This window comes from Eleginops maclovinus, chromosome 10, assembly GCF_036324505.1.
Source record: "Eleginops maclovinus isolate JMC-PN-2008 ecotype Puerto Natales chromosome 10, JC_Emac_rtc_rv5, whole genome shotgun sequence".
In the NCBI taxonomy this organism is placed as follows: Eukaryota; Metazoa; Chordata; class Actinopteri; order Perciformes; family Eleginopidae; genus Eleginops; species Eleginops maclovinus.
The window spans coordinates 6,586,083-6,609,461 of NC_086358.1; the positions used below are offsets into that span (position 1 = coordinate 6,586,083).

The following is a 23,379-nucleotide window of genomic DNA, read 5'->3' on the forward strand; positions in this document are numbered from 1 at the left end:
AATTGTTTGGGGGCACATCAAAGACTTAAGGGAATTGCCTTCTGAGAGACAACAACACAAAGCTCATTAGAAAAAAAATACGTTTCTGCCCGGACATTCTTATGTGTGACACTGCTATAAGCTTACCGTTCAATTTGGGTTAGGGTTAGGATCCCGTTTCCCTTTTTTATACACCAAACGTTGTATCTTCGTTTGAAAACATTAAAATGGTTGGTAGACGAATTGTTGTCTTTCTATTCAAATATTTTTAATTTCCAAATGTCGATTTGTTGCGCGCCGCCAGCCTTTGTTTCCGGGGAAGGTAAATAGAAAGCACAAAGAGGAAGTTGTTGTCAAGTGTCTGTAGCTCTGCTGCCAGCATCAAACACACAGGAAAATGTCTTTACTTTCTTCCTTTTAGAGCCGTAGACATTTAAAAACAACTCTGGAGGAAGCTGTCGCCTTGCTGGAGCTATACTTAGTTGTGATGATAATTTCATTTTCCTGGGCTATTTATTTTATATTCGTGTCGAAGCCATTGTTTGGGAAAAACTAGCTAGCGTTAGCAATGGGTCGATGACACAGACTGCAGTGCACCACAAGAGTTTGAGGGAACACCAGCTTCTTGCACTGGTGGAGGAGTGAAAAGGCAACATGGATTTCTCTAAATTTTTGGATGATGACTTTGATGTGAAAGACTGGGTGAACGGAGCCTTCAAGGTGGTGCAGAAGGACGCTCCGGGGAAAGCAGACACACACGCAGCCACTCTGGTGATGAAACTGCAGCTGTTCATCCAGGAAGTCAACAATGCCATTGAGGGTGAGTACTTAAAGTAAATTGTGATGACGTTTTGGTTTAACGCCACGTTAACAGTTTGTGGGATGTCTTCTTTGAGGTGCACAAAGTGGGACGTTAATCACTCAGTTTCCGGTTTCAGGAGTACACCTAGCCTACAGTAATCTTATGCTGTCTAATCAAACAGATCTACATCCGTTACTAAACTGCATTACTCCTTAGTTATTGAATGCATTGTGTATATTGAAAGTTGCTCCCTATTTGTGTCACTCATGGTAGACTTTAAAAATGATCAATTATGGTGCAATACAACACAAAGGCTTCATACATTGCATAAAGTTGAATCAACACCTCTTGGAAACAGTTTTATAATAACTTTTGTCTAATGCTATTCTATGTCAATATTTTCCTTTATTGGGACTTTGCTCCATGCTATCTACATGATAGCCCGCATCATTAAATAGTATGTGTAGTGAGTTGTTTTCCTTCCTCAACATTCATTTGATGATGTTGTAAAAACCCAATTCCCAGTTTTACTTTTCTCGTTTACTAACTGATGATCCACTGCTGTATGTCTGTGTGCAGAGAGCAGTAATCAGGCTCTCCAGAATATGCCCAGAGTGCTGCGGGACGTGGAAGCTCTGAAACAGGAGGCCTCCTTCCTCAAGGAGCAAATGGTTATGGTCAAAGAGGACATCAGGAAGTTTGAGCAAGACACTGTGCAGTCTATGCAGGTGTGTGTGGAAACGTTACTATGTCATTACTACATTTGCATTTCAAATAATAATACAAATCTTAACCTGGTGTTGTGTTATTGAAATAAAACTGCTGCTCAAAGCTTGACAGTTGCAAACATGTGCAAGATGCATGAGGATATTTCTTAGATATGACTTTCACATTGTGCGATTCCTACTCATCAGGTCCTGGTGGAGATAGATCAAGTGAAGGGCCGCATGCAGGTGGCAGCGGAAGCTCTGCAGGAGGCCGACAAATGGAGCACACTGAGTGCCGACATCGAGGAGACCTTCAAAACACAGGTACATGAAAGACATCGCCACAGGAACTCACTTGTTATATTTTTGTCTGGCTTGTTGCTGTGTGATCATGAAACATTCCCGCTCAGCCTGACTGAACACCATAAAAATGTCTAATTATTTACAGTTTTGTAATGGGGTATTAATGTGCAATGAACGTCTGTTAAACACTGATTTTTATTAGAATTCTGTTCGTTGCAATTAAGGTTTTCACATAAAGGAATTTGATCAAATAAAAATCAAAAATGAAGGATGTAAAGCAAACGACAAACATAAAAATAGAATAGAAGCAAGTAAGAAATAAAATGTGAAGAAATACTATAAAAGTATGTGAAATGTATCAACATTGAAATGAAAGAGTCACTATTTTTTAGAAGTGGTTTTGTTTAGAAGAATAGTTACAATTCATCGTAATGCGCAGGTCAGCCAATGCATTTTTAAACTGACTTCCAACAGAATCGAGCAATTTTCCAGGCTCTTGATTTAAACTGATTGATTTCGGTCAAAAGCAATTTAAGATGATGAATTCACCCAGACGTTTTATTTGGGTGTTTTATCGTCCAACAGCAGATAATGGAATATTGTTTTCTGGACTTAAACCTCAAATATGTTCTCCTCCTTTTTCAGGACATGGCAGTCATTTCCTCCAAGCTGACCAGCATGCAGAACAGTCTGGCCATGTTGGTGGACACGCCGGACTACTCAGAGAAGTGTGTCCACCTGGAGGCTCTGAAGAACAGACTGGAAGCTCTGGCCAGCCCACAGATAGTAGCAACCTTTAACTCCATGTCTTTAGGTAACAACTGTCGGTCCGAAGTGCTTTTGTTTCTAGAATTTTCCAACTTCCATTTCTTTGTTTCCTGTAATTCTCTTTACATTAACTTGAATTCCGTGTGTTTTTCTGCAGACCAAGCCAAGCTGTTTGTAAAAGTATTCACAGAGATAGATAGGATGCCTCAGCTCCTCGCCTACTACTACAAGTGTCACAAGGTCAGTGTTACAGGCCTCTCACTGACCTTAAGAATTATCATAAGACAAATCATACTCTTTTATGTTTGGCCTTTTTTGACATGTTTGTTTTGGCTTCTCCAGGGTCAGCTGGTGAGCATCTGGCAGGATCTTTCTCAGAGCGAGCTCAATCTGAATCAGCAGCTGTCTGAGTTCTACGACACCTTGCTCTCCTCGTGGCACTCCCAACTACAGTGGAGCAGCCAGGTGAGTCACAATACAGTACGAGAAGCACTGGTTAAGTTTCTACAATGTTAATATACTGCAGTGTCAGACATAATCTGGGGCAAAGGACACATTTACCCTATATTTTAGGTATTTACCATAAAAACACTGTAGAAGGAGCAACAAAAGTGGTGTTGTTGTGTATGTAAGTGCCTCCAAATTTCAAACATCAGGGGGAAAAAATCCTCCTAAAATGCTTTGTTAAAACAGTTTTTTAGAAATACCCTGACGCACTATTTGAAAGGGTTTAATAGTGATCAGTAAGAATAAATGGAGCTCTAAATTAAATATTTATATAGCAATGATAACAGCCATGGTTGCAGCCCATAAAAACTGTCTATCAGAAGGCTCTTTTAATTGTTTACACATTTTTCAAACTGTATTACCTACCAGGTGTTCAAGAACCCGTATGAGGTGGTGACAGTGCTGCTGATCCAGACTCTGGGGGCCATGGTGCCGTCCATCCCCGTGTGCCTGAGCTCGGCTCTGGAGCGGACGGCCCAGGAGCAGCGCCTCGACACGCTGCTCGAACTCCATCACACCACCTCCACCTTCGGACACAGCCTGGAGGCCGCCATGCTGCCACACCTGGGTCTGTATATTACAACAGACATGGCCGTACATACTTGACATGTAGGTGGAATGAAGTCCTTATGTTCCGTCTGTGTTTCCTCCCCAGGTGAGAATAATCTGCTGAAGGTCAATGAGCTGGTGTCAGCGCTGTATGACCCCTACAAACCTTATCAGCTACAGTACGGAGACCTGGAGGAAGCTCACCTGCTCATCCAGATCAGTGCTGTACCTCTGGTGAGACACACACACACACACACACACACGATAATAGATACAATAAAACCGACTGACTTCCTGTTTCAGAGTATTTCTATGTTTGTGCACTTTTTTTTCACACTCCATGGTTTCCTCTCTTTAGGAGCACGGGGAGGTTATTGATTGTGTGGAAGAGTTGAGCCACTCTGTTGGGAAGTTGTTCGGCCTGGCCAGTGCTGCTGTGGACCGTTGTGTCAAACTGACTGACGGACTGGCTGTGTGCGGCCTCCTCAAAGCCCTCAAAGCTCTCTTCACCAAGTAAATATCCTTTACTTTCGTTGCACTGAAAAGCCTTTACTATAAACCATTTGTCTTATTAGTTGTAGATGTGGAACTTATTTTTAATGATTTATCTAACTTGTTCCAGGTACATGTCGGACTTCTCCACAACACTGCAGTCGATCAGGAAGAAGTGTAAACTGGAGGATACGCCAACCTCCTCTGTTTTCCAGGAGGACTGGACAGCTTTTCAAAACTCTGTCAGGTAAATCTTTTTTACACATTTGAGACGATAAGGAAATTGATCTTTGTATTACTAAGTTAACTTGAGACCCCTCACATCGATGGAAAAACCTTGAGGGGGATAATGAAAACCATGATAGTTGTATGTCTTAGTCACTCTGCTAAAGGGAGGAACAGACTTGTCTTCCTTGCATAACATGCTGCCTCCAGTTGGCAGGAAGTGGATTAATGAATGAACGGTTTCCTGTTGCGTTTTGCAGGATTATTGCCACTTGTGGAGAACTGCTGAGACAATGTGGAGCCTTTGAGCAGCAGCTGTCCAACAGGTAAGAGTGCTTGAATGTTTCACCCTAGAGCATTCCTCTCTGGATGTGAGTCATGTAAGGCACCATGTCAGATGTTGAAGAATTACATTAATTATCTGAATACAATTAAACCTTCCCACAGGATCCTGGGCTCGGCAGGTAAATATTTGTCGGACTCGTACAGCCCACGCAGCCTGGCAGGCATCCAGGAGGCCAGCTCCACAGACAGGAAGAGCGCCGCCAAGAACCCCTGGCAGGAGTACAACTACCTTCAGAGGGGAAACATGGCCGAATACAACAGCCTGATGGAAGTTCTCTTCTCCCTAAAGGTATGGAGCCTGTAATCTGGTGGTTAATGTTGACGATTTCCTATCAAGAGACCTTACTAAATGAACTGTTTCTACTTATCTGGTTGTTTACAAAGGACTTCTAAACACATATATTTCCCCTTGTGTTGTAGGAGAAGGGCACAGGTAACTCCAGCCTGTTAGCCGAGCCCAGAGCGGCACTGATCAGACTCAACCAGCAGGCCAACCAGCTGGCCTTCGACTCCGTCTTCCTGCAGATCAAACACCAGCTCTGCCTCGTCTCCAAGATGGAGGTGATTAAGTGTCAAGTTACTACATGATTCGATTTTAAATGCTGATTTGAGTGCATTGCAGAGAGCTTTAGGACTGTGTGTGTTCGAGTGTTGGGGCGTACTATGTCTATTTTAATCCAACCTCACGCTGTTTGATTCCTCCCCCTTGTTTGTGTTCAGAGACAAGAGGAATCTGGGTTTGGAGAGAGCTACACAGAGGACCTGCCAACTTTCAGCCTGTCACCGCAGGAGTACATTACAAATGTGAGTCGAGTTTGCTTTAAAACACAAAGTGACATTCAATTAAAATCATTCCTAAATCCTAATTGAACCGATTTCAATGTGCAGTGCGGATCAGTAAATATAAAGTAAACCTTTGTTCAGATTATCATGATGTATCAAACTAGCTGTCTGTCTTTCCCTCCAGATTGGTCAGTACCTGATGTCTCTGCCTCTCCACTTGGAGCCATTTGTGACCCAGGAAGACCCGGCACTAGAGATGGCGTTGCATGCTGGGAAGCTTCCTTTCCCTCCAGAGCAAGGTGTCTGTAAAACAACCCTGATCCTCTTTTCAATCTCACACTCCACAGGATATCTCTTTTTCTCCCTGCTCCAATTCCAGCCTTCTTTTCGGTATTTAACTTGAGAAACCTCTTCTTGTTTCTTTAATCCATTTACTATTGTCCTCAATATTGGAAGTAAGTAAGAGTCACTCAACACAATTCATTAATAGTCAAATTTGACGTTTATCCTGTATCTTCAGCGTCTAAATTCTCCCTGCCAACCTAATTTAAACTCCCCATCTGCCTAAAATAGTATCTAGAATGACCTCATACCACTTCCGTTTGAACTCTGTACACCTTTTTAAAACCTCACCTGTTTTCTGTCTTAGGCGACGATCTTCCCGAGCTGGACAACACTGCAGACTACTGGCTGGGCTCCATCGCACGGGCAACCATGCAGACTTACTGTGACGCCATCCTGCTCATCCCCCAACTGGGCCTACATTCCACTAAACAGCTGGCCACAGATATCGGTACAGTAACCGGAACGAGGGACAGATACTAGTTGATAGCTGAGAGAACCAAAGCAGAAATAAGATTTGTCGTTTAACAAGCGTAAGAGATTTGAACATTTCATTTCTAGGACATTAAATACGTCAGTACATACCCATACTTTAAAAAAGTCTGAAGCTTCTATGTGGCCTAAACAGGTGGTTAAAAGTTACTACTAGACTTTTTCACACTGAACACATGTCCATCTTTAACAATGTTGGGGTGACGTGATTTATGCTACCTTTGTGTAGTGTTTTTAAAGCCTTACTTTAGCTTTTGACTTCAGTCGATAATAGAAAATAGAAATGATTAACCTGTGGTTATTTTCTGCCAAAATCCAATGAAAAATCCCATTGGCTTTTCTTGTGAGAGCCAGAGCAATGCTAGCTTCAGGTATAAAAACACATCATGCCTGCTCCACTCTGACTTGTGTCCCCGCTCCACAGACTATCTGAGCAACGTGATGGATGCTCTGGGCCTGCAGCCGTCCCGCGGCCTGCAGCACATCGTCACCCTGCTGAGGGCCAAACCGGAAGACTTCAGACAAACCGCCAAACTCCTGCCTCGTCGGCTGGCCTCCACCATCGCTGCTGTCCGGCACATCGACTACTAACACCAGGAAGAAGAGAAAGGACTGTAGGTATTAGTGGCTCTCGGAGCAGCACTCGGGACTCGCAGGCACGTTGAATAAGTGAAGGAGAATGTGATATCAATGGTTGGTTTACAGTCCCTTTATTCTCACGTAGAGCTGCGGCATTTTAAGATAAGATAAATAGGTATGGCATTTATGAGAATGTTTAACGATTGAAATCAGAGTGGTTCAGACTTTTTTTATACCGATTTTTGTTGTGTGACTTTGAATGACCTATGGTGATACTGCCTTCAAGTCAAGTCAAGTGTCTTGACTCAGCATCTTTAATTTCTGCATTTCTTTTTTAAGTTGCATCTAACGAGCTAACATTATATACATCAGGGGATGTGTGACAGCATTTGAAATCTACACGACTGATATAGTTGTTGTTGATCATTTAAAGACTAATCTTATTATATTAAATGAAGGTAATATTTCTGGTATGAGCTGTCTTGTTTTCTGTAAGCTGGGGAGTTGCACTCTGCAGTTTACTTCAAAAGTAAAGGTGAGCTTCTTTTCCATATCTTTCCATGCAGTATCATAATTATTTGTACATAAAATATTGACAACAACACTAAATAGAGCCTCTTGTTTGACTTTTTACCACTCTGTTTTTATCCACTGAAATAGGGGCTGGGATGGATTTATAATGTAATGAATCCAGTTTATAATGTATGGCCTTATCCGCTGCTAAACGGTACGTGTTATTCATGTCTCACATGTGCCGCATGTCACCTTCTTTCTTTGAAGATGTTAAATGTATTGTCACTTTCAAGTCGTGGAACTTCTGTCTCTCTGGGGAATACATTCAGAAAGATACTTAACAGGTAAGACTCCTGGCTGATAACAGTGACACAATGGGCTTTCAATATTTTGGAAAATACTTACCTTATATAGCAATGATAACACATTTACACATTTTTCAAACTGTATTACCTACCAGGTGTTCAAGAACCTGTACGAGGTGGTGACAGTGCTGCTGATCCAGACTCTGGGGGCCATGGTGCCGTATGAATAAATGGACTGATTGATTTTTTTATTTTAGACTATACAATAATTTAAATGAGTGCTGAATATTGTAGTTCATTGAGAGAAACTAAGTTGATAACGGATTGTTAAATGATGTATCTTTTTCAATCAAGAATGACATACATTTCCTGGTTTCAGCTTTCCCAGTGTTGCTGCTTTTTGGTGTTTGTGAAGATTGGATATCTTTTGATATTTAGACTGTTGTCAAATGTAGTTTAGTAAAAAGTGACGGGCATTTATCACCATTTAACCCCCCCAAAAAATTAATCACTTATTTGCAGATGTTAGAAAATGAATGTTAATGTTAAGACACGTTTTTTGGAACAACAGCTATTTATAAAAGCTGACAGAAAGTGTACAAAAATAAATCAAACTCATTTTAAATAGTCTTAAAGGGACAGCAATACTGTGACACATACATTGTTTGTGTTTTAGCCCCGAGCTGTAGAAGTATATAGTTACAATTTCTATAATGTATAAAAAAACATTGATATTTTCTGTAAATGATGTGATAATGTATGAGCATTACAACCGGCGTGCATCAGAGTGCACGCTGTCCAGAGACCGAGCATCATCAGCATCACATGCCGCTGTACCTGCTCCTCCAACATGGACCAGTGTTTGGCCCTGACGTCAGCCGTCACCGCCCTGCCTGCAGTATCCTCGCTGCCTACAGATGATGATGATGATGATGGAGACGGGAGAAGCGGCCTCGGCATGAATCCCATCCGGGGGAGGAATTAAAGCTCACGGACCGAGAGCGAGACACGGGGGGAAACAACGTACGGATGGGGACCGTGCACCTTTCACATCTGGCGCACGAAGAGATGCTCCGCGCCGGCGAAACGCGAGGGAGCGCCGGGCTGTGCCGCTACGCTCCTGCTGTTCCTCAGCACTTTGGCAGGGGCACTGTGGAGGCGATTTAGGGAACGCATCCACGGGGTAAACACCACCAGAAGGATCCGTTTTCAACACCGTCGTGGATGTGATGATGAAGACATGTCTTTAACAGGGTGGAGCTGCGGTTTCTTTAATAAATGATGAGGAATTCCGCTCAGCCTAATTTCATGTTTATGTCTGACTGATACGCGCCCCACAGCGCCTTGTTTTCGCGTGTGAACAATGACACAGGTGATGTTATGTCACCGGACCGAGCGATGGGGATGATGATGGCTGCTGGCTGGTGCGGGACGACCCGGATCATTCGCGTAAGGCTCCCTGACAGCGGCTCTCCATCGAGGCTGTTTATGCAATCCGACGCAGTGTTGCAAGTGGGCTGATTTCCCTCCACCACTTACTCCATGTGATAGCTTAATGATCCCCACAAACTGCCAGGTCGTTTCTGTGAAATATGCTCGGGCCTTGCGTAAAAACACACCATAAAGTGAAACACTGCATGGAAGGTGGATGAGGAGATGCTCTGAATAAAAAAAGGGGGATTTTCTGGAATTAAAAAGCGGAGGAAAAAAGCCAACAGAATGTCGAAAGTTGTCAGTAACAAGGAGAAGAAATCCTTCAGTAAAAAACTCTTCCGGAGAAGCTCGGTCCGCTCCGTGGGGAGCTTTATGAACAGAGTTCTCCGAACTCTGTCCACTTTGTCTCATTTCAGCACCGACGGGCAGGCCGCCGAGGATGAGAAGGACGACGCCTGTTCGATCCCCACCACCACCGGGGGATCTCTGCCGTCTGACGACAGCGACTGTGGGGGGTTTCCTTTCGGGGACAAGGTGCCAGGTGTATCCGGCCTCAAGAACCACGGGAACACCTGCTTCATGAACGCTATCCTGCAGTGCCTGAGCAACACGGAGCTGTTCGCTGAGTACCTGGCTCTGGAGCAGTTCAAAGGCGGGGAATCCACTAGCAGCAACAGCGATAAGGCCAAGTCTAACGGGGTGCTGGTGGTACAGAAGAAGGGGAGCCAGCAGCAGCAGCAGCAGCAGCAGGATGCAGGGGAGGTGACGGAGCAGCTCTCCGGCCTGGTTCGGGCTCTGTGGACCTTTGAGTACACACCTCAGCACAGCAGGGACTTCAAGGTAGGCTGTGCATGATGCAGGGGGACTCACTGTGTGTCTCATGAGTGGTTTGGGGGAAAATGGGACATAAAGGAATCTCACAACAACTACCTAAAGCACACAATGTTCTCATATGGAGATATAGGGGTAGATGTTTAGCATTAGTGGAAGAAGTACTGAAGATCCTTACAGTACAAGTAGATACACTACAATCTGAAAATACTCCATTGCAAGTCCATTGCAAGTAAAAGCGTGAATTCAGTGTAAGTATAAAGACGTATTATCAGCTTAATATCATCAGTATTTCTTGTGATGCAGAATAGCTCTTTTAACAGTAGTATATTATTAGAGATATTGTATTATTCTGCCTTTATTACAGACAATATACAGAGGTACTTTAATGCTGTAGTTTGTCAACAGACCTCTGGGTTCATTAGTAGTACTCTACTGCACAATGTCAATATATTAAATATGTTATACTTTCAAAGTAACTGAGTTTTCAATAAATGTAGTAAAGAGTCAATATTTGCTTCTGAGATGTACTGGAGTAGAACAATAGTGCAATTACATGTTCAAAAGGTACTTAAGCATATGTTTTTAGTGCATATTGACATAGAATCAAGATTCATAGTGCAAGTAAAATGCAGGATGAGATCCTGACTAGAATAAAGTTTCTCTGTGCCTTCAGTACCCCTGATCTATTTTAATACTCACTGAGGGACTGAAACACACTGAGATGTCAGGTGATGATGGTTTTCTCAAGTTAATATCATGACATTTCCTAATTTTGCAGAAAGGGTCAGATGCAGTGATTGTGCACCTCACTGTCAACAAACCTCTGGAGCAGTATCACTTTTATTGCATTAGTGTTTAGTTCTTTGCTATCCTAATTCATACTTTATATATAAAATACGTATATATGTAACATGTGGATAAATATCGGATAAAAATCCTGGTAAACAGGTGAAGTCTGTTTTTCTGAGACACTCCTTTCTTTAAAAAGCTATTTTGGCCGCTCAGCTGAGCCCTAGATCTGAGTCTCATCTGTTTTTGAAATTGCTTTATTGTCTGTCCCACATTTATCGGCTTTTGTTGCGGCCTCTACTGCTTTTTCATTATTCCTCGCCTCGAAACTTTTCTTGTCATAGTCACAAAGGTTTCTTCTTACGCAATAGCGGTGCATTTTTGTCTATTTCTCTTCTTTCAAAAGTTCAAAATACCCAACAAAGAGAAGCTAAATTGAAATGAGTTACTATTTCCATCCACTTTTTTCTACTTTGGTTGCCAGCCAAAGTACAAACTGTCTGATTGGATATAGATTACACTCTCCCATCTGAGAGGCCTTGAATGTTTCTTTGAACTCAGTTGAAAAATAGACCCCAATCCCAGACTATCAGGAGCTTTAAACAATATGTCACATTTAGTATCTCATTTGTGAGAAACTATTCTGTCAGTACATCATAAAGCCGAGGGTGATTAATCTTTACTGTTCGACTGCTAATGGTTATTGCTTTTGGCGAATAACATCCTGAGCTTTTTCACAGGATCATTCCTTATACAGTATGTTCAATGCAGTAGAAAGTGAACTTTAGCCAACATGCTTTCCTTTTTCTTAGTGCACATTAGAGCTCAGTTTGCACATGTCACGGTTTTGGGCCTCTTTCCTTCAGACCACAATGTGAGCCTGAACTGAGAGCACTTAAAGATCATTAGGAAGACATCCGTACAATAACACAGGGGAGTTATCGCTGTGTGTCAGAGTCCATGTCCTCCCAAAGGCATTCTGTTTGAGGATAATGTTTCTGTACACCGTCTAAGTTGTCTAAGAGCTACGTTCTTCACAAAGTATTGTGATGAAGAAGTGAGACGTCACAATTTGTGAAAAGTGATTTTGTATTTGACACTTTGATTGATGGTGAAACAAATCCAAACGAATAGTGGCAGTCTGTCAACAATGTAGCTGAATCAGTGATGATACAAATATTTGTAGGCCTTTCATTGATCATATAGAGCTGCAACTGTTCTGTAGGTTTGGTTAACCAATGGATCAGTTAATCTTGGGAAAAATAACTTCGACTTTAATCATTTATTAATTGTTAAAGTCATTTTCCATGCAAAAGTTCACAGGAAATGACAGTTATGATGATTTGATGCCCACCTCCGTTTTGCCTCACATGAAAGTGAATATTTTTTGGCTTTGGACAAAAAAACAAACAAGACTTTTAAAGACATCATTTAGATTTTCAGAAACTGGAATGGACATTTTCCCCAAATCTAACTAACTAATTGATTCATCTATTAATGCCTTCTGTACTATAGAGACACTCAATGTGTATCTGATTAAACAATACTATTTGTAAAGAGCAGTCAGGTTATTCTCAAACTGTTGCTCCTTTTATTTTAAATTCATGCTTTGTCACTGACATTTACACAAAGCACAAGACCAATCTTTTTTCAGCAGAACCTTGAGAGGAACAGCATTGTGCAGAAAACAATGTGTCATTAATATTCAGTCCACATTTCACTCTCTGTATAAATCTCTAAATTGTTTATTGTCTTTTGATAGAGTAGTATTCCAAGCTTCCAGTTACAGCCCTTTATTTGAAGACAACCTCTGTTGCCAAGCCACAGAGGGAAGGCTAGTTTATTATTTGCTCCACATCTTGTACAAAATGCTGAGTCTGCATTAGTAATGCCTTCAAAATGATGAAGAACGTCCCAGGGGAAGGCTGTGAAAGGCACATGGTGCACAGTCCCCTTGTTTCTTTGACCTTGCGTGACATTCGATCGCCGACCAAGGTGACCTTATGGTTGCCATCCCGGGTGTTTACGTACACTAAACACTGTTGTCATCTCCTGTAGCTAATTGTCAGTGAGGTTACCCTGTCGATTTTTAGCTCACCTCATGGTTTATAAAAGCTTCTCCGCGCCTGCCTGCGTCTCCGCATCACCCTCTGCTGACCTCTCTGTTCGTGCTGATCATCATCCTGGTCAAAAGTGTTGAATATTTTATGATGTCAACAGAACAGAATTTCTGTTTTAGGAGCCGTATATAACCGTGATTTGTTTGTCCTTCTGCAGAATGTGGTGTCTAAGAGCGCCCTGCAGTTCAAGGGTAACTCCCAGCACGACGCCCAGGAGTTCCTCCTCTGGCTGCTGGATCGAGTCCATGAAGACCTCAACCATATCATCCACCCTGAAATCGTACCCCCCAGGAAGGTAAACAGCAACTTAAAACCAATGATAAAATGTTACAAAATACATTTACTCAAGAGCTGTGCTACATCTGAATTATTCTTCCTTTATTACATACGTCATATTGTATTTGTTTGTCTATGCTGTTTTCCCAGCCTCCAGTAGAAGAGGAAAATGCCCCTGAAGGATCTCCACTACCAGCACCTGGCTCTTTTGTACAGGAGTTGTTTCAGGCACAATACAGGTGAGACTTTCATTTACACATATATTATCCGTATTTCATGTTATTATTTCACTTATTTAAAGGAATAGCTCCACATTTTGGGAAGTACACTTAGTTGAGATGATCTATACCACCAGCGAGCATCCAGTTAGCTTAGCTTAGCACAAAACTGTAAGGAGGGGGAAACAGCTACACTGGCTCTGTGACAATAGTTTCAAGATCTGTCTTCCTGCACCTTTTAATGGTTATTGACATGTTGTGTAGTGTTTGTTTGATTTGTACACAAACTGGTGACACACTCTGGGTTTTGTGCCAGAATTCCTAGAGTGTTGTTGTCATGTAACCCCGATAAAACTGCTATATGTCGTTTTTTTACACCATGGCTTTTGTATTGATGAACAATGGAGATATTATTAAGATAAGTATTAATTATTGAGCTTGAAATGTGCTGCTAAAGGGATCAAGTAACCTTTGGAAAGAGCAAAGTGTATAAGTGTATCTCCCAAACCATTGAATTATTCCTTTACCATGACACACTTCCTGATTCATTCTGTAATTCTTCATCATGTCTCTGTGTAGGTCCTCGCTGACCTGCCCTCACTGCCAGAAACAGAGCAACACCTTTGATCCTTTCCTCTGCATCTCACTGCCAATCCCGGTACCTCACACACGGTAAGGTGACTCTGCATCTAGTTTACCAGTAAGACAATACCTATCAGACGAAACTAAAAGTCCCCGCATCCTAAAAATGCAACGAGACAGGAGCTAATCTGAACCCAGGACGAAAAAGGAGTATCAAACAGAGCGTAGACAGAAACAATGTAAGATCTGACAGGAGAAAGTTAAAATTAGAAGATGGAGTCTATCTTTGAAACATCACTCCAGCCGTGTTTATGAAAAGAGATTCATTTTTGTTTTTCTGTGTCGCAGGCCCCTCTACGTGACAGTGGTGTACCAGGGAAAGTGCTCCCACTGCATGAGAGTCGGAGTGGCGGTGCCTCTTTCCGGCACCGTGTCCAGGCTGAGACAAGCTGTGGCTCAAGAAACCAAAATCCCTGCCCAACAGGTGCTGTCTGAAAACTAACTTCCCCTTTTTAAAGATCATTAATGTAAACAAATAAGAGGATTAGAGATCATTAGTGCTACTTTAAGGTAGATGGTGAAGGAGTGTTTCCTGTGAGTCTTGAGAGAATTTAGTGGCCATGTTTGCATTTAATTTAACTCGGTGGGGAAAATAGCATCAGTGATTTATGCATTACTTTAAGTATGTACTGTAATTCAGAATATATTTTTATAAATATATGATGTTTGAGAGCATTTTCTTTTTGCTACTACATGTTATTTTATGTTCTACAAATGCTTATCAAAACATTTTATCCGAATGCAATCCTCATGCTGCTTTTCTTCCCTGTTTGTACTCAGATCGTCCTCACTGAAATGTACTTTGACGGCTTCCACCGCTCCTTCTGTGACGACGACGACGACCTTGAGGTCATTCAGGAGAGCGACTCCATATTTGCCTTCGAGACACCTGAGCTATTCAGACCCGAGCAGATCCGCTGCAAGCGCGGCGGTAAAACATCCTGTTTGTTTTCCCAGAAATGACTTTATCACTTTGTGTTGTTCTGTGGCAGGAGTTGTGATTAAATTAGAAATGGACTTATAATGGAGGCTATTCAGGAAGCTGCCGCAGACACCGACCAGTACTTTTCACATTTGTATCCTTACATTTTGTGTTTTTTTTTTTACAGGGAGCCCACATGCAAATCTCAACCAGAACAACATGAAGTACAGCACAGATAATAATCGGATATCCACACAAATACAAGAGCCGACCACCCCACCTCAGAGTCCGAATAAGAACAGCGGACAGGCTGAGAAGATAGTGCTGCTGGTGTGTAACCGAGCCTGCGCTGGACAGCAAGGACGCAGGTATTGAAAAACTTGTAAAGGTTTCAATCATCATCAAAAAGTAGTCTTAAAAACTGATCCTGGTCTGATTTTCATCGCTGTAGGTTTGGTAATCCATTTATTCTGTATTTGGAGCGAACGGTGACATGGGATGTGCTTCAGAAAGAGATCTTGGAGAAGATGCGGCATCTTTTGCGCCCTGGTGTCTTGGTGCAGGTACAAATTCCTGACCTACTCTCTGGTTTAAAACATTTTCTTATTACGATCATGTTCTTAATGTCTTATCTCCACCACTCTGTAGGTAGGGCCCTTCACTCTGCGTGTGGTAGGAGTGGTGGGGATCACATACCTCTTGCCTCAGGAGGAGCAGCCGCTCTGCCACCCCTCTGTGGAGAGGTAATGTCACTTATCGCCACCGGGCGGGAGTGTTGGTACTTAAATGGTCATTATATAAACCCAGCAGTGAGTTCAATCCACCTAGAGTTGATCGAAGAGCTACACAGTATGTAGGCAGACTCTTCAGCGGAATTGATGTTTAAATAATCTCCTGAGATCTAAAATATTCCGGTTTATAGATTTTGTTCTGAGAATGTGTCAACATCTCTAATATGGATTTTAAAAAATGAGATGGATGAGAAAAAAGGACATTGGCTTCTCTGCTGCCATATGAAAATGAACAAAAAGAACCGTCTTTCTTACTTAAATTTAAGTCTGGCTTAATGTGGTGCTTGTTTGATTTGCCAAAACTTAATATTAATATATATTTAGTAATATTACTTTTACATTCATAGTAATGGCTTGTCTAAAATAAAATAAAAAGGAACTTGTAGCATCTTATCATTCTGCACTCTTATTATTCATATCAGTATGAGCAAAAAGACTGAATATAATAATTCATTTGATCACCAACAGGGCATTTAAGTCCTGTGGTCCTGGAGGGCCCCCTCATGTCAAAATTGTCGTGGAATGGGACAAGGAGACGAAAGACTAGTAAGTGACATCTGAAGCCTCAATCGATTTGTTACACTCTAGGCAGATGTGTGACGTCTTCCTTCAGAGCACAAATATATGTGATGTAAATGTCTTTTGAAGTGTCTGTGTGACCCTTCTGTGACTTGTGCCGTGTCGTACCCGCAGTCTGTTCAAAAGAACTGAGGATGAATACATCCCAGACGCTGAGAGTGTGCGTCAGTCAAAGGAGCAGCACCTGCAGCCTCAGACCTGCTCACTCGCCCAGTGCTTTCAACTCTACACCAAAGAGGAGCAGGTAGGCCCAGACGCTGTTTAATTTGCTGCTCAGGGTGTCACTGAAGCTGAGTCAATATTACGATTAAAGATGTGTGTAATTCTTTGCTGTTGAGTAAGTAATGTGTTAAGGGATTGTATTTTGATCCGGCTAGTAAAAGTACAAAAAAACTACACTACAAATAAAAACCCTGCGTCCAAAACCTTACCAAGTTAAAGTATATATTTCAGCAGAACTACCACATTATGCAGTATTATGTTCCCTGTTGGTTATTTTTTATTTAAAACCCATATATTTTTCATTTTTTGATCCAATAGGGTTGTAAATTGTTTACCTTGCATAAAAAGCACGACAATTTTCTCAAACAGCAGTCCATTAAAAGTACACATGTCTTTAAAGTACAGTGATTTGTTACATTAAACGAGCTCTTTAACAAAAAACATATAAAAGCAGGTGCAAATAAAACAAAACAACAGAACACAAAGATTTCTGTTTCTATTTAATACCTTTTACATACTTTCTAATAACTATTTTCCTTCACATTGATTTCAGCTGGCTCCTGATGATGCGTGGCGGTGTCCGCACTGTAAGCAGCTTCAGCAGGGCAGTATCAAGCTCAGTCTGTGGACGCTGCCCGACATCCTCATCCTGCACCTGAAACGCTTCAGACAGGTACACATGTAGACCAATAAAGGTGTCAAAATGTATTTTTACATTACTGTGTAGGAACGTGTAGAACATCTTGCTGTCAGATTAAAAGCCCTGAATGCGTCACGTGTTCAGGATGGGGACCGGCGGATGAAGATGCAGAACATGGTGAAGTTCCCGCTCACGGGCATGGACATGGCGCCTCACATGGTGAAGAGGAGTCAGAGCAGCTGGAGTCTCCCTTCCCACTGGTCACCGTGGAGACGGCCTTATGGGATGGGGCGTGACCCGGAGGACTATCTGTACGACCTGTACGCAGTGTGTAACCATCACGGGACCATGCAGGGGGGACACTACACAGGTAACCAAGCAAACACCATCACCAATACCCTGTTGTATTCAGGCTTGTTGATGTGTTGTTAAACTTGTGCTCGCAGAATTGACCAATGGCCTGATTTATATATCATTTAATTCCCCAAAACATGTTGAAATGTTCGACTTCTACAAGCTGTTGACAGTATTTACGGCTAGAGTTAAAATAAGTGTCTCCTCTTCGACGGATTTTGATTTCCTTTATAGTTTATCCCAATTGTTGTTGTGTCTTTAGCTCACTGTAAGAACTCCATAGATGGACAGTGGTATTGCTTTGATGACAGCGATGTTCAGCCCATATCTGAAGACGAGGTTTGCAAGCAGACTGGGTACATCTTGTTTTATCAGAGACGTGCCACGATTCCCTCTTGGTCTGCCAACAGTTCTGTGGGAGGTAATCTTCATTTATCATTAGCTCTTACAGTCTCTTATGAACACATTCAAATACAGTCTACATGGTTAACTGCTGTCTGTTTGGGACTTCAGGATCCACCAGCTCCTCTTTGTGTGAGCACTGGATTAGCCGGCTGATGGGCAGCCGTCCACCCAGCCAGGCCTCCTCCGGTTCCTCCAGACGGACCTCGCTGGCCTCCCTCTCTGAGTCAGCCGAGTTTGCTGGTGAACGGAGCGAAGACGATGGTGATGCAGACTATTACACACTAATACACACACACATTTCTGACTTGATTTAACCCAGTGCTACTTCAAAGAATACACATGTGATTTTTTTTCTGACATTGATGCATATCTCTCTACCTTGCAGGCTTATCGAGCCGGCCGGCAGTAAGAGGCATGCAAAGACAAACCTTCTCCTCAAGATCTTCCATTGCCAGCCCACTGGTGCTAAGTGAAAATTGCACAAAACCATCCTGGTCCCACTCCGCTAAGCTCCAACTCCGCTCCAACTCTCCCTCGCGCTTCTCCCTGGAGTCCCACTCCTCCTCCCCAACTCTGGAGAGGATCGGAGAGGTGGCTGACACCGCCTCCTGCTTCACTGGGTCGCCTAAACCAGACAGAGCGTCAAACGGCAAGTCAGCCCTCGCTGTTGTGGAGGGTAATGCAGGCAGCAAGAGGCTGATAGAGCAGGTTCACTCCAAGGCTGTGGCGCAGGCGGAGCAGAGGAGCTCAACCCAGGCTGGGGAGAACAACAACGTTGTCACTGCCTCTGAACAGATCAGTCCTCGACACGGGACCGCTGCAAAGGATGCAAAACCGAGAAGTGGGGCTGCAGATAGCGTTGGTGTTAAAAGGACTACAGCCAGTCCCAAGAAGCGTCCTGCCACCTCCTCAACCTCCTCCAGCTCTCTGTCCCCTGCATCCCCAGCTGTTGACAAGCTGACGTCTCGAACACAGACCAAGAGCGCGGCTTCAGCAGCAACCCCGAAGGACAAAAGCGACGGACCACCTAAAACTAGCAAGGCCGGTTCCTCGAGAACAGCGACCCCTTCAAAGAAAGGGTCATCCCAAACCCCGGAGGTATTACATCCTGACTCTGCCCAACAAAGGAAGAGTGGTTCCCCGGGATCACAAAGCTCACACCCTCAGAGGAGGACATCACCCAGAGGGGGAGGCGAGAAAAACTCAGCCTCAGGAAGGACTAAAGCACCAGAAAGGAGCGCTAGCCGCGAATCCTCACGGACTAACGCAGAAAAGAAGGTTAACCACGGAGGGCCTCCCTCCAGGTCGAGCGCTGCTAGCAGAGCGGAGGCCAGGCCGGGCCGGGCTGTGGAGAACAGGGCAGCGGGTCGGAGCTCCAGCAGCAGCTCCTCTATGGCGAGTCTCCGCTCCTCGAGTGTCGGTGTGTCCTCCGCTGCCCCACCATCAAGGGGGCCTCAAAGGAACAGTAAGACAGAGGACAAAGGCTTGTCCTTCTTTAAATCTGCCCTGAGGCCCAAAGAGACCCGTAAGTCAGCAGATGGTGGGAAAGCTGGGGCGGGTGATGCTAAAGGGAGTCCAGAGGACGGTGGTGGTGGGGACGCAGCTCGGGAGGGTATCCCGCACGGAGCGAGCAAGAAGGCCCACAATGGGGCCTCAGAGGCCCCGAATAATGTGACCACAGCCAAAGACAAGGAGTCATCCAAGGCGTCCGCTGCAGCTAAGCATTCACTGCTGCCCTCCACCAAGTCCAAGCTCTCTGGAGCAGAAACAACCACCCAGTCCTCCGGCAATGCAAAAGACCCGCCGAAGAAAGAGCCGGTTAAAAAGGCAATGCAATCCAGGAAGATCCCCATCAGTTCACAACAGAAGGCCAAGTGACGTTAGTTCAAAGGCCTGATAACAATCTCTCTCGTGCAGCTCTGAGGTGTTTTAACCATCAAACATCTTTAAAGCACCTGTAGCTTTTCAGTGGTTACTGAATACCAGCTGCCATACCGGACACATTGTTAAATAGTTATTTAGGAATGGATTTTAACAAAGCACTTTGTATGGATTGCATTGATTTTGAGGAATATATACTGTATTGTAAATAAGCATGGACTGCACATGTATTGAAATAATTGCCTTGTTCTGTCTGTAGCATAGTCAGGAGAAGTGCATCTCGGTAGGAGGTGGAAAATAAAAGTGACTTTGCACAAGAAAGCGCATATAATGGTGGAAGGAAAATGTTGAGTTAGAGCAAACACGGACAACTCAGTCACCAAAGGAAGTTTACTGGCTGTTTTTAACATGCTGATGAAGAGAAATATTTCCAAAAATCTTTACGTACAGCTCTCTCCGTCAGTATTGAGAGCCATATGTCGACAAACATCAGTGCCTCAGATAATCAAAGTATTTAATCTGAATTGTATAACTGCAGGTGTTGGTAAATTTATAAATCAATTTTAATATTTATTAATCACTGAAAATGTAATTTCAAGTCGAACACAATTTAGCCTATTTAACCTGAACCGCTGTTTACATATGCTCCTTGATGTAGTTGATGTGCAACGGCCTTTAAGAAATATTTTTGCGCAGCCAGGATGGAGAGGCCCGAGGGGGGGGGGGGGACCGAAGCATGTGTTGTTTAATGTCTGGAGACGTTGGTTTGTAAAAGTTCTTCAATGTTTTGTGTTTTATTTACCAGTAAATGACCTGTTACCCCTCAGACAACCTCCGCCCGTCACCACCTCTGCCCTCCAGCTGCTGATGCCAACTCTTAGCCGCGGTGCCCTCATGGGGATCAAACTCTTCAGACTGCCAGACATCTCCAAACATTCCTCTCAGATGAACACAGGGTTAAATGTAAAAAAATTAATAAATAAAAAAGCCACTATACGCGCACATATTCAAAGACAGCTGGGATGCCTTGGTTGAAACCACCATACATGTACATAGAGCATTATGGTATGTTTGAGTCAGCCCGTCTTCACATGTGACATCACAGCTTGTGCACATCTTTAGCTTGCAATCGCAGAATAGATCTACACTGAACGCACTGACCGATAAAAGAGATCACCACTCATGACGTATGTGACAGGTGTTGCATGATAAATTGCTTATGCATGCACTTAACTATGCAAGCAGATTCTTGCTAATGCCCACACTGAGTATGTAGGAGTGCTACTCTTGGATGTGTATATATTTCTAACTGTATATTTTTCCAAATGCCAGCATCAGAGAGCATGTTAAGGCATCCTTTATTAAAGCTTTGTTTGCACATTTCTTCAAAGTAATATACATTTTGTATGAATGATAAGTATTGCTCATTCACCCTCTCAAAGTAAATCAACTCACTTGCAAATGAATGTTTTCTGTATTGTATTCATTTGTCTCGCGGCTTTTTCTCACAAAACTAAAGTGACTTTTACCCGGAGATTTTTTTTACATGGCAACCAAACATTGCTGCAGTTGTGGTGTAACTTTCATTCATCGTCTGCAACAGTGTGAGGTGTTAGAAGTCTAATTAAATTGTTCGATTACAGTAGTGTTTTATAAAAGAGCAGGGCTTGGTGGCTGCTTCTAAATCTAAACATTTTCAGAGGTTAGGCCGGGACCGTGTAAGATAAGATGCTGAACTCAAACTTTATTAACAACGCTCACAGAAAATAATGGTGTGCAATATCTTCTCCAATACTTTATATTGTTTTTAAGAAAAGATACTGTACGATCAAATCTTAAGCCTGTCCATTTTTCACTGTGAAAGATAGCTGATTTTCTAATCGCACCGAGAAACTCATTTCATATTAAAAGTTTGTATTATTTACTCCCGGATTATAGATTGACTGAATGTCAGTGTCACAATGGAGGAGTGTTTATCAGTAGCCAACGAACCACTTAACGATCTGGCACACGGTGCAGAACTATCTTTAATATCTTTAGTGCCTGGTGGCTGCAGTGTGTTATTACTGTGCTATAACATCTAACACATGCAGTGTATAAACTGACTGCCTCATCCACAATAAGGGAGTGTTGAAACGAAACGATAAGGATGTATAAATATAACAACGTGCTTTGAGGAATGTTTTTTTTGTTCACAAATGCATGGGAATGATTTTATTTTTCCCATTCATGTTCTGTAATATAATGCAACGTTTACATGTACTGTTTTCATCTTTTGTTGAGTAGCAGTGTGTTGCCATTGATTTACCAATGCGAGAACAAAAATAAAATAATGTCAATAAGTAACATTTGTTGACAAATGTAGCTTTGGATTTGTTGGTGTTAAATGTAGTTTGTGCATCTTTTACAGTTCTCCTCTTCTCCACTGGGGGGAGCTCAGTGGTTGCTTTAAATCCTCAGTAGACACACATGTTATGAGTGAGGGAAATAAGGCAACACTCAATGTGAATTTGTTGCTGAGAAACACTCTTGGATTGCAACCTGTGGGATTACTAAGATATATAGCACTGCCAAAACCAATGCTGTCAGCGAGGCAGATGATATGCTATTAAACTACAGCGCCATCATTTATTTAGAGCTGATTCAATTGTGGTTTTATTAGTTTGGCCCAAGGCTGGGCGTATTAAGAGTTAATGCTCCCTCTTTGTCTTTCTATTCTTGTAATTTTGTCTAACAGTCATCAGTTTTTGGAATTTCATTTTCACCCCTCTCACTTCTCTCCTCTTGTGCAGTCTGAGAAGCGATGACATTTTTTCAAATGGCCTGTGGTGCGATGGGGCTGCAACATGTTTCTCTTCACATGCAGCAGGAACAGCTCTGTGTTCTACAGCTTACCACTAAGGAACATTTGGTCTCGTATACTACAGGAAAGTGTGAGGTTCTTCAATTAATATGCATGTATGAATGTAATTAGAAAACTCACAGACTGCAAACCGGCACAAGATCTTTCTGTAAAGGAGCCAGCCTCCTCTAGTGCTGAGATCAATAATCATTTGCCAATTGAATCAGTTCCAGGAGAACATCATTAGCAAGAAATCAGTGGAGAATACAACAACTTTTATCTGAATTTAACACACAAACCCGTGACATTACCCTTTCTAAATGCTGAACATAATGATCAAACCAGCCCATTTGGTTTACATATTTTGCTATTGCTACATTAATGTGCTCTGTGCATTGTAGAAAAGCAATCTAATCGTATCGATCAATCTAATCTTGGTATCTCCTGTGGCCAGATTCGATCCTTAGCACTGCTGCAAAGTCTCCATTTTCGAGACATTTTGTCCCTGGATAGAAGGAGACTGTGAGGTGGACCTTTGTGATTAGCTTTCACCTTTTCACTGCATGCTGTTAGGATGAATTGATGCATTGACTCCTGGGCTAAATGCAGAGGGTGACAACAAAGTGATAAAAACTATAAAAGAACACTTGAACAATATAATGCAAATCTGTGAACCTCACAACCAGTTCATTTTACCCTTTGGGATAATTATATACTGTATAATGGTAATATTGTCAGA

General features: G+C 42.6%; 2 protein-coding genes across 2 annotated transcripts; both read left to right on the forward strand.

The window, feature by feature from the left end:
• Positions 1 to 306: 306 nt before the first annotated feature.
• Positions 307 to 7,482, forward strand: cog7 (component of oligomeric golgi complex 7). The gene is made up of 17 exons (XM_063894119.1): positions 307 to 799; positions 1,361 to 1,509; positions 1,696 to 1,812; positions 2,437 to 2,605; positions 2,717 to 2,799; positions 2,902 to 3,024; positions 3,436 to 3,634; positions 3,722 to 3,849; positions 3,974 to 4,128; positions 4,238 to 4,354; positions 4,593 to 4,658; positions 4,780 to 4,966; positions 5,098 to 5,238; positions 5,398 to 5,481; positions 5,645 to 5,759; positions 6,110 to 6,253; positions 6,719 to 7,482. Exons 1-17 carry the CDS (start codon positions 634 to 636, stop codon positions 6,883 to 6,885), a joined length of 2,310 nt encoding a protein of 769 aa, XP_063750189.1. The 5' UTR covers positions 307 to 633; the 3' UTR covers positions 6,886 to 7,482.
• A 1,133-nt stretch (positions 7,483 to 8,615) lies between these two features.
• On the forward strand, positions 8,616 to 22,101 carry LOC134870439 (ubiquitin carboxyl-terminal hydrolase 31-like). The gene is made up of 16 exons (XM_063892603.1): positions 8,616 to 9,965; positions 13,026 to 13,163; positions 13,295 to 13,383; positions 13,942 to 14,034; positions 14,293 to 14,428; positions 14,785 to 14,935; positions 15,114 to 15,294; positions 15,378 to 15,489; positions 15,575 to 15,669; positions 16,186 to 16,263; positions 16,411 to 16,540; positions 17,072 to 17,191; positions 17,303 to 17,528; positions 17,775 to 17,933; positions 18,026 to 18,178; positions 18,303 to 22,101. The coding sequence occupies exons 1-16, from the start codon at positions 9,411 to 9,413 to the stop codon at positions 19,793 to 19,795; spliced, it is 3,909 nt and encodes a 1,302-aa protein (XP_063748673.1). The 5' UTR covers positions 8,616 to 9,410; the 3' UTR covers positions 19,796 to 22,101.
• The last annotated feature ends 1,278 nt before the right edge of the window (positions 22,102 to 23,379 follow it).

Excerpts from the sequence above, each read along its gene's own strand:
- cog7 (XM_063894119.1), top strand. The coding sequence starts at position 634 with ATGGATTTCTCTAAATTTTTGGATGATGACTTTGATGTGAAAGACTGG. Across the intron at positions 1,510-1,695 it reads ACACTGTGCAGTCTATGCAG|GTCCTGGTGGAGATAGATCA; the intron begins GTGTGTGTGGAA and ends CCTACTCATCAG. Across the intron at positions 3,025-3,435 it reads AACTACAGTGGAGCAGCCAG|GTGTTCAAGAACCCGTATGA; the intron begins GTGAGTCACAAT and ends ATTACCTACCAG.
- LOC134870439 (XM_063892603.1), top strand. The coding sequence starts at position 9,411 with ATGTCGAAAGTTGTCAGTAACAAGGAGAAGAAATCCTTCAGTAAAAAA. Across the intron at positions 13,164-13,294 it reads AAATCGTACCCCCCAGGAAG|CCTCCAGTAGAAGAGGAAAA; the intron begins GTAAACAGCAAC and ends CTGTTTTCCCAG. Across the intron at positions 14,936-15,113 it reads GATCCGCTGCAAGCGCGGCG|GGAGCCCACATGCAAATCTC; the intron begins GTAAAACATCCT and ends TTTTTTTTACAG.